Source organism: Cicer arietinum, chromosome 3 (genome assembly GCF_000331145.2).
Source record: "Cicer arietinum cultivar CDC Frontier isolate Library 1 chromosome 3, Cicar.CDCFrontier_v2.0, whole genome shotgun sequence".
NCBI lineage: Eukaryota > Viridiplantae > Streptophyta > Magnoliopsida > Fabales > Fabaceae > Cicer > Cicer arietinum.
Window position 1 is genome coordinate 43,118,807 of NC_021162.2, and position 10,572 is coordinate 43,129,378.

Consider the following 10,572-nt stretch of genomic DNA (forward strand, 5'->3'; position numbering starts at 1 on the left):
TTCTTTCAAAACGAAAACAATGTCGAGGTGATGTATGATAGGGTTGTGTATTGAAACACAAATTTCATATAACTAAGGTTGTGTTCAATTAGAGTGTTGGAGTTATAAAATTCTGATAATAATTAAACATAATCCACTACGAAAAGTGTGCTAGTAAAATGTTATCTGAAAATGTCCTTCTGATAAAGGATGATGAGATTATTAGAGGGTCTCTGAGCATATAGGAGAGGACAAATCCTCTTGCTGGAGTTCAATTATAGATTCCATTATAATAGGAGTTCATAACTTAGGTTACATCACCCACACCAATGAAAGCATACCAATTGTGTCATTCTTGGATTCCAAGTTATCATAAAAATCTTTGCATACAACGCCGTCTTAATTTCACATCAAAGCGACTTTGTTGGTAAATCCCTCTATTAGAGAAACAAGGATTTCAACCGGCAAGAAAACCTAATTCTATGTTCCATACCAGAACACACTTTTACAAGGTCCATTTACCTTGATAGGCTGTGTTTTACACTTTAACAAGTACTCAAACTTGAAGGATCAATATGCTCCTCTTTAATTTCTGATATTCAAATCTAAGCAAGTCAAGACAAAGTAATTTTCATTTGACCAAATAAAAAAAAAAAGATAAAGTAATTCCTCATTATATAAACTAACAATACTCACTCATAAATCAGTAAAAACATGCCAAAATTACATTGATTAGTGTATACACAACATAAAACAGAAATACCATTCCGTTGCGTTTGGACATGAAAAACAAGTGAAAGGAAATCACCCGGACATGCACTAGCCCATTTTTAAGCTGTATACAACTCAAATGCAGTACATAAAGAAAACCCTTTATATGGATGTTCTTTGTAATGAGGCACAAAGTTTGCTAGCCTTGCCTTTCATCATCAGTGTCCCACAACCCCATTTTTGAATTCTATATTTGGGAATCAATGCTAAAATTGAAATCTTAAATGTTCCAAAATTTCAGCACCAGACGTATCAAGATTAGCGACAGAAAATTCCCAATGAAGGTTAGCCAGGGTAGAAACATAATAGCAGGTTGGTCATAAAACCATCAAAGCCATCACCAAGAATGTGTAGAGTCATCCATGATTATAAGGCTCATTTGGAATCAATGCATCTCATTTTCATGAAACCTAATTTGCCTTGCGTGTGGCTGGCACTGCTGAATTACATTGAATGTTTTTTGTGTATGTATTTGTGAGGGCAAATAGTAACAGAACAAAAACAACTTGGGCACTTACAATACCAAAATGACTGATACTATTTCCAATTTCCATCCAACTTCCCGTATTGCGAACCTGCCAACCATCAATTTCGGTATCAGGATACCTGGCCTCAAATATATATCCTCCAGCATAAAAATTAGCAAATGAAAAAATTACAAGTTTCCGTTAGCAGTTATAGTGAAAAGTCAATAATGAAGAAAGTAGTCAGTGATTTTAACAACAATGCTATTGAATACGGATAGTTTTTTTTTTTTTACAAAATGCAACAAAAGGTTCACGGACCGGCTGGCCATACATACAAGGATGGTGGTATTTGAAAAAAGTTCCAGCAATTTAATATAGTCCATGTTGTCATTCATTGTTTATATGAAAATATCATTTGTATTATTTAGCGTACTTTTACCACACATATAGAGTTCACATGTACTGAATTTCAGTTAGAAAATATTGATCAAAATGCAAGAATATCCATTTATTTTTTTATTTTAACTTTTTCAATTCCATTTTCTCCAATTTTGCAACATATCCTTCTCTTTGTAAGCTCTGCCTTTCAGTTATCACGTGAACAACAAATTTTTTCTTTATCATTCTCGGTTAATTTTAATTTGTTCTTCATCATGACATTATTTGCTTTTTGTCAATTTAATTTATTGTTTTTGATATAGGTTGTCAGTTTGTTTGTTTTCTGTTATGTTTATGGGTATATTATATTTTAATTATGGCCACCATGCTTCCACCATAGGCTGCAACGCCATGGCAAACGCCATCTGCCATTGGTAAAACATTGTTTTCTTACAATAGCAACTTCCAAACTTTCTTTCTATTGCTTTTATTTGGTTTAATATATGATCACATTTTCATCTGTTCCTCCCTTACACCAAAAAAAGAAGAGGGTTTCATTTTTTCATTATAGACCACCAGCTATGAATCTAGTTAAGAGTCTACACGGCTTGTGTACATGGATGGACAAAAGAAGCCCAATAGGAAGGCTATCGCGTAGCTTGGAAAAGAGATCCATAGCAAGGGCATCCAGCCCAAATACCCAGCTCAGCAAATGAGGCCAAGTAGAAGTGCAAGGATCAATGCATATCGTTTGAGGAAGTCATTCACTCACTCTTGTCTGATAAGAGAAAGGTGTTATGATAAAGTACAACTTTTATCAGATAGCAAGTCAGGTTAAATACTGATATCAAGGAGCAGAGCTCCAATCCACATCCAGATCACGAGTTTAAACTTAAGATAATGACGTTCTCTCATCCAATCAGAAGACTTACATCACAACATTACTCGGTGCCCAGAACTACTATAAATAGGGGACGAACCCCCCAAATAGACTCAATCAATTCATATTTCACTAAACCCTGTTTATTCTCCCCTTTAATTTGGCATCAGAGTGTCTTATCAGGTATCCCCTCTCAGAAGTAAACACGTAAATTAATAAACTCGCAACTGTATGAGTTTAATCTGCTAAACTCACCGTAAACTCAGCAGAATCGCTCAAACTCATTCGAGTGAACAGCATTTATTTATGTACCTTAAAGATCTAATTAAATTTTGTACTGCATTGAAGCGATGAAATTTGCTGGGCCCCACTTGCGCAATATAGTACGTTTTACCAGGGCACTGCATGAAGACTTTTCCACACTTCATATATATAGGTAATTGAAACCTTTATTTGTATCAACCTTCCGATCTGAGACTTAGAACTTTGGCTCAACAAAGTTCAACAAAGCTCATAAGATGAAAACCAACAAAAGATTGCACTCTGCCAGCAATGTTAATTAATCAAATTGTTTAATAATTGTAAATTAATCAAATTACAATCATAGGAGTAAGTGGACGTGGGCATTGCTATTACACTTTATATTGTTCTTTTTATTTTATAATTATTAATAATTGTAAATTAATCAAATTAGTAATTATTAGTTCCTTTAAAAACAACATACATAAATATTAACATAATAATATTTCAAGACTTATATATAGTGATTTGGTATTTTTTTCCTTTATAATTGAGTTGAAAGTTTAAATTATTGATATATTTATGGTATTATATAAGTATATATGTGATGTACCTATATTATTTTAATAAAAGGTAAACTCGTATGAGTTTACGAGTCAATTTCACCTAGGCAAAACGAGTTTAGTTAAATTCTCGATATTGAAAACCATGGTTATATCTTCATGGCATGGATCCAGCAAATATGAATTATTTAGCATCACAACATTTGACTTTGACACACTGTTAATATTTAATGGTTATACACGTTAGAAATAGGGAATTTCAATCATTTAGGGTGAGAAATATCATTGGTCTCTTGAAACAGATGAGTACAGTGTCAACTGCCAGAATTATAATAAAGGAGCATGGAGGAAAGTACGGTAAATCCAAGTTGTGACCTTGAAATTAAGGGTGACAATTAAGGATTCACTGGCTCAAAATTATGGGATGTCATTGGTTGACAACTATACCATTGTATATTTTTCACTCTAAATGTACCACAAGTAATATGTCTTACATATCCTTTGTTTTCTTTCATATTATCAATAATGATAATCATCATTTGGCACTGAACTTTAACCAAATGTTAATTAACATAATATATGATTAAGATGAAGTGAAAGAAAATCCCAAATGTCACGGCGTTAGGAACCCAACCAAAAAGCAAACTGGTGAAAAAAGCATAGAAGGTGATGATGGTAAAGGAAGAAAAACATTTGCAGCATCTAGGGAATTTCTAACTGTTTAGTTGATAGTTAAATCCCTTGCATTTAAAATAATGGAATGAAGGCATATGTAGGATATAAAAAATTAAGAAACAAACAAGAATTTACAAACATCTATGAAAGCTAAATGCAATAATAAAGAAAAGAGTATACCAGGAAGAAAAAGTGAATGGTCATCACGTCAGAGAATAATATAACAAGAAAGTAGCATCCCATCCTTGGAATTTGGTTAAGTTTGGTTATTGCACTAAACACACATCTGCAGTTCCGTTCATTGCAAGTAATATAAGATGAATAATAAAAAATATTTAGAACCACAACAACAGTTATTAGTCATAATACGTCAGTAAGAAACAGAAGCTGTAAATGTTAAAATTTGAAAGACAAATAGTAATGTAAAAAACATTATTTGTGAAATATGTACTATATGAACATTATTTATGAAATCCATAGATTATACCATTTAAACACTATTTTCTCCTTAGTTTTGGGACGAAGAAAAAGTGACTATACACTTTTTCATGTTTTCTTCCATATGATTAAATGCAAGAACCAGATGTACTCTTCTATCAGTTTTAAAGCAGATAAATAAAACTATCCTTGATAAAAATTATTCCTGTTTTATTTTTAAAAAGAATTATGCTGATAAGCAATCACGAGTGGTTAATCACAACGCTTTTTATGCTAAGCTTATGGAAGCCATTTATGCAATTGAGATTGCTTCTGATCAACGATGGAATAATATTTGGCTGGAGTGTGACTCTAGCTTGGTTGTGGCAGCTTTCAAGAATATAAATATTGTTCCCTGGAAGCTTAAAAATAGATGGCATAATTGTCTTAACTTGACTTCTCGTATGAGTTTCTACTGCTCTCATATTCATAGAGAAGGAAATGTTTGTGCTGACAGACTAGTAGACGTTGGTATTTCTACCCAAGCTTTCATTTGGTGGAATTAAGCCCGTTCTTTCATTCAAGAGGGGTGCTTTAGAAATAGAAATCAATTTCCTAATTTAGATTTTTCTGATGTACCCTTTTTTTCTAGGTTTGTTTGTTTTTCATTTTGCTAACATCCTAATAGATCTAGCTTTTGCTTCCTTGTACTTCCTTCACCAAGGTTTTATCCCTTTGGGTTTTCCTAGTAACGTTCTTAACGAGGCAGTTGATGTTCTCGCACACTGTTGTTACCTTGGGTATTGGTCTACTCTCTCTAAGCTTTATTTTCCTTCTTTTTTTAATATACTTTTTAGGATCCTGCAAATGATAGGTGGTTGATTTGGGGTGCCCGTTTACCATATGATACTTTTGCACTCTTTCTCTTTTAAGCTTTAAAAAAAAAGACAAGCAATCACGTGGAAATCCACACTTAAGAAGTTAATATGGTATGCACATCATTTAATTGGAATGCTTTGTCAGCAAGAACGGACTTCCCATCAATTTTAGGAGGCAAGTCTAAAGGAAATAAACTACAGGGATATATCTATAAATAGTGTTACCAGTAAAGTGCACTTACATTACAAGTATGAAAGGTATAAATAACTTGAAGATAAGCAGCGCTGCCATCAGAAATGGCTGCAATAGGGAGGAAACGTATCAGTACAAAAGCTTATCAAAAGTACTAGATAAAAAATTAAAAGAAATTCAATTTTCACTTACACTGAAGACAGTAATGAACCGATAGACAGATGAAATCTCAAAACTAGCAATACTGGCAAAATTTCCCGTTCCAAAGAAGGCTATGTTGAATAAAACCATCTGCAAGATGCAGTAGGTTCTTAACATGTCAAATAAGTACAATTTATACAAAATTGGGACTTAGAGCTTATCTGGTTTGTATTATGGATATAACAAGAAAATCTATGTATAATTCTTCATGCTTTGGTTGGCCTTGGCCCTGAAGCTCAATAAGAACTATTTTAGTATTATTAGAGTATGCTTCAATCAGGTCATATCGTGTAACTTCTGCTGCGCCTATAGCATCAGATAGTGTATTGTTCATCTATATTGATTACATTTTACACTAGCTTCTTCCCTTACAGTTATTCAGTTGGGTATTGGACATGTTATCATGGAAATACAAAAGTACAAACAAGAGAGACGGGAATGAAGAGCAGAGTTACAATTTACGTGGCTGCATGTCATACTTGTCAAAGGAAAAAGTATCAGGCTTCATCACCAGCAGGGTTACTCAAGCCTCTGCCTGTTTCCAATGCCATTTGGGAAGAAATAAGTATGGATTTGATAGTCAGCTTTCCTAAATCAAAGGGCTTTTGATGCTATATTGGTGGTAGTGGACAGACTCAGCAAATACGGGAATTTTATCCTCACTAAACATCCTTACTCAGCAAGATCTATTGCAGAAATATTTGTTGAAGAGGCGGTAAGGCTCTATGGCGTTCCTATATAAAAAGTAAGTGTTACAAATCCTAGTTTCATAAGTCATTTTTTGAAAGAGTTATTCAAACTACAGGGAACCACTCTGAAAATGAGCACAGCTTACATTCCTGATCAGACTGATGTGTTCAACCGGACTCTAGAAAGTGGCAGCCTACCTCAGTTGTTTTTGTGCAGAGCAACCTAAAACTTGAGGTGATTTTGTTCCGCGGGAAAAATAATGGTATAACACCAATTTTCAATCAGCCGCCAATGGTACTCCCTTCCAGGTTTTGTATGGAAGGCCCTCCTTCACTGGCCAGGTTTGTTCCTGGAGAGGTTTTGGTGAAAACAGTGGCTCATGAGCTAAGGACCGGGGATGAGGCCCTCAGACAACTAAAATTTCATCTTGAGAGAGCCCAAAATCAGATGACTAAGTTTGCTAATTGTCACAGGAAGCCTTGCAAAATAAAGGTGGGGGACTTGGTATATTTGAAGATCAGACCACATAGACAGGTCTCTATGCCAACAAGAGTGCACACAAAGCTTTCAGCAAAGTATTATGGACCCTACTTGGTCCATAAGCAAATGGAGATTTTACAGTTCAATAACAACTACCTGAAGCATTTAGTTCAGTTAGTAAGAGGTGACAGGTGTCACACTCCCTTTGGTAGTTAGGAATCTTGCTTAGCAAGACTACAGTAGTAGATACAATGACTCAAGGTATATAAATCTAGAATCATCCCATTGTAACCAACTTTGATCATTAAAAAAAAACTCAGATTCAGTTACATGCAATTCTCTGATATCAAATACCAAGGATAAATGTTAAGGTTATACAGAGTATTCCATGCCATATTAAAAACTCTATCAGTCAGAGGAGATTAATGGGCTGTGCGTCATTTCATGAAATTTATGCGGCATTAATTTAATTTACTTTACTGAAAATAAAAGGATACTCAAATTTAATCATGTAATGAAGGAAAAAATATAGAAAAGAATGAAACTTACAAAGACCAATGGGATTCTCACATCGGAGAGCTGCAAAGATCTATTATCACATCCAAGGATGAGATGATTTGTAACATTCTTAATAGAATATGATGACTTGTTCATAATATTTAAGTTGAAAAGTGTATTTTCAAAGAGTATCCATGCCATAAGCACAAGACCAAGAGCAGCATAGAATATAGCTTCATATCTGCACAGGTTTCAAGATAGAAAGGATAAAAAAGTATGTATCATTCCATCAACAAGTGATTCAAAGAGCAACTAAAAAAGGTTCGGTGAAAGAGAAATACCCAATGGAGAGAAGAAGGAATGGAGGTGCAAAGCCAAGGAATATGGAAGTAAGTCGAGATAAGATGCTAATTTCTGAAAACAGTGGGAGTACCATTGAAAAACCTAAAGAAGAGGTGGTCAATATTATTCAGCACTGAATCTTCAATTATTAATACATTATGGTAGCACATTTCTTCAACATGTTTCTCTGTAATGGTATGGGGGAATGTAATAAGCATAGAAGCAGACCGTGATTTGTAGAAGAAACAAAAAACCAGTACAATGATTAATTACAACAGAGAACTAAAAGCCTAACTAGATAACTGATATTAGAATAATCTAGACCTAAACTACAGCAACTAAAGCTAAACTGCTATCTAATACAAGGCGCAAGTAGAGCTGTGTGACACAACAAGGGGTTGAGAAATTAAAGAAAAAGAGAAGAATGAAAAGTCAAAACTATACCGGCAACACACCAATTTATCATTTGGTGAAATGCAAGCAACTCTTGTTTTTCAGTTCTGTGAGAAGTTGATAAATAAACCATGACTGAAGATAAGGCAACCAAAAAAGCCTGGGGATAGACAACTACCGGTAATCAGTAGATTGATCATCATATATTATGCAAACTAAGCTTCCAAAATTCAAACACAAATGGCAGAGAAATTGTGAGATGAACCTGAAGGTAAAATAGAGTTGAATATTTAGGATTTTCCCGTTCACAATTGCATATACTTAGCCAATACTTATTCCCACCAGCATGTAGAGCTAGCCACCTCGCAGCTATTCCTATAATGATAATAATCGCTCCACTACTAACTCTGCAAACATAATATGATATGTTCAACAATGTTGTCTGGATTCAGAATGTGTTAGAAATGATAAGAAAGCAAAAGCAACAAACAGAGCAGAAGAAAGAGAGAAACACAACAAGAAAAAAGGAAGAGTAAAGAATTGTGCAAGAGTATCTTTCTTACTTAGACTAAAAGAATCTAGATACTAAAAAAGGTAATAAAGGCATCTCAATGTGAGTAGCTGTAGGTTACTTATTTTAAATATGTTCTACGGGAAAGTTGATAAATAAACCTACAAATAATATCTCTCTAGTATGCTATCATGATGAAAAACACAAGGTTCATAGAGAAAGTGATGAGAAAAACAGAGTATGAAGATTTCTGTATTGCAAGCAGAATGAATTATCATCTGAAAAATACAGTACATGGTTGGTTTATATACAACAGCAAAATAGGCATGACAATATAACGTAACTGATTTTGTAACAGAAATTGCTTACTACGCACTTTTGGTTATGTGTACAAGTATTCAAGTAACTTTAGCTAAGAAATTATCTATACTAACTATATTGTAATATGGAAGAGTAACAGTCAAATATTAGAGAATATAAGTAATCAGTGAGAAACTAAGTATCGTGCTTAGTGGTTATAGTTTGTAAGTTCAGCAGCTTGTTTGTCAATCATTTCCAAACATTATTAACCTTTGGCTTTTACCAACAGTGTAGTAATTATATATTCAGTTGAATTGACTTACACTAATAGATTATTGTCAGGAATTTCTGCAGGCATCAAAGTGAAAATTGACAAAAACCAACATGCAATGCAGACATATATCGGTATACCAGATCTCCATGGAATTAATTTAAAAAGATAAAATGAAGCTGTGGCCCCAGCAATTAAAAAACACCCAGTATAGAGTTTCCTGTCAGTGAAGCTGTTAACCTGCAACGCAAACCAAATATTTCATCAGATGAAACAGACCTGTACTAGTGTTGATTATAGTTATAATTAGGATTATTCACTCCATTTCTTATCGTTGGTATAGTTTCTCAGGTTCCTATTTTTCCTGATTTTGAGATATTATTTCTTGTATATACATTTGAAAGTTCACATTGTGTAAGGCAAGTCCATTATTCTAAACTATTCAAATACTAGGTTAGACAATTTTATGAAAAAAATATACATACCAGGAACTCAAGAATAAAAACTGAGACAACAGTAGTGGCGAGCAGCTTAATAATGTGATTCGTTCTTCTTTCAAATAAGTGTTTCCATAATGCCTTTATAAACTGGTATTCACTAATTATTTGAAACCATAGAAATGATGTCATAATCATGTATGCATGGTAAAGAGGAGGAGAGTGCTCCAGCAAAAATAGCAAACAAACCATTCCAGTCACAATACATCCACATAGATATATCTGCAAACGAAGATATCATAGATTATTCATTATGCTTGTATGAACAGTAAATCAATAAGAATTAACTTTTTTCAACTATGAGTTTCAATCAACTGAATATCCATATACTTCATAAATATTCATTTATATATGTGTTTGTTCCATAAACAATTTTGTTACATTTAACTTCATGTAAAAGCAGCTCACAAAAAGTTAATAACATTTTAGTAAAACTAAGCTTGCACAGACATTACTTTTCTGTGTTTATTTCTCTCAGCTGCTTGCTCCATTCCAAAACTATTCCCTGACAATGAAGTATAAGACTGCAGCACATGAAGGACAAGGTAGATCATCCAACCGACATACCCAAGGGTAATTACAGACATGAGCATCAGCCAGTCATAAGTCTGAAAATAGTGAAGTCCTTGCAATGCCAAACTTCTAAGGTTCTGGGATAGGTCCATTGCAGCATCATAGTCTCTAGCCAATATCAGATCATCAATTTTGTCCAATATTGAAGAATAATGAGACAGTGGTTTGAATGGTTTGAAAAATAAGGAATGCGACTGCTTTATATCTGAAATTGTTAATGAAACCAACAATCTGCAATCTATTTTGCTTCTACATTGTCATTAAGAGAGAAAGAGCAATTCTATTATTCCTCATATAACATTCATCTCAAATTGAAAACTGACTTCTTTACATTTTTTCAATTAATGTTATTTTTTCATATAACATTCTTTACAC

At 33.7% G+C, this 10,572-nt stretch overlaps 1 protein-coding gene across 2 annotated transcripts in view; it reads right to left on the reverse strand.

Moving 5' to 3' along the window:
* Positions 1-637: 637 nt before the first annotated feature.
* The window catches only part of LOC101502204 (uncharacterized), a 19,735-nt gene continuing 9,800 nt past the window's right edge, over positions 638-10,572 (reverse strand). Inside the window, exons 8-18 of one of the 2 annotated variants that reach the window (XM_012719483.3) lie at positions 10,080-10,402; positions 9,613-9,846; positions 9,180-9,367; positions 8,311-8,452; positions 8,097-8,205; positions 7,652-7,754; positions 7,362-7,551; positions 5,634-5,732; positions 5,491-5,549; positions 4,134-4,239; positions 638-1,325 (exon numbers count right to left, since the gene is read on the reverse strand). In XM_012719483.3, the coding sequence (XP_012574937.1) occupies positions 1,161-1,325; positions 4,134-4,239; positions 5,491-5,549; positions 5,634-5,732; positions 7,362-7,551; positions 7,652-7,754; positions 8,097-8,205; positions 8,311-8,452; positions 9,180-9,367; positions 9,613-9,846; positions 10,080-10,402 (1,718 nt within the window). In that variant the 3' untranslated portion in view covers positions 638-1,160. Of the gene's footprint in view, positions 1,326-4,133; positions 4,240-5,490; positions 5,550-5,633; positions 5,733-5,753; positions 5,872-7,361; positions 7,552-7,651; positions 7,755-8,096; positions 8,206-8,310; positions 8,453-9,179; positions 9,368-9,612; positions 9,847-10,079; positions 10,403-10,572 lie in introns of those variants that run through there. The other variant, XM_027330171.2, reaches the window with a different exon arrangement.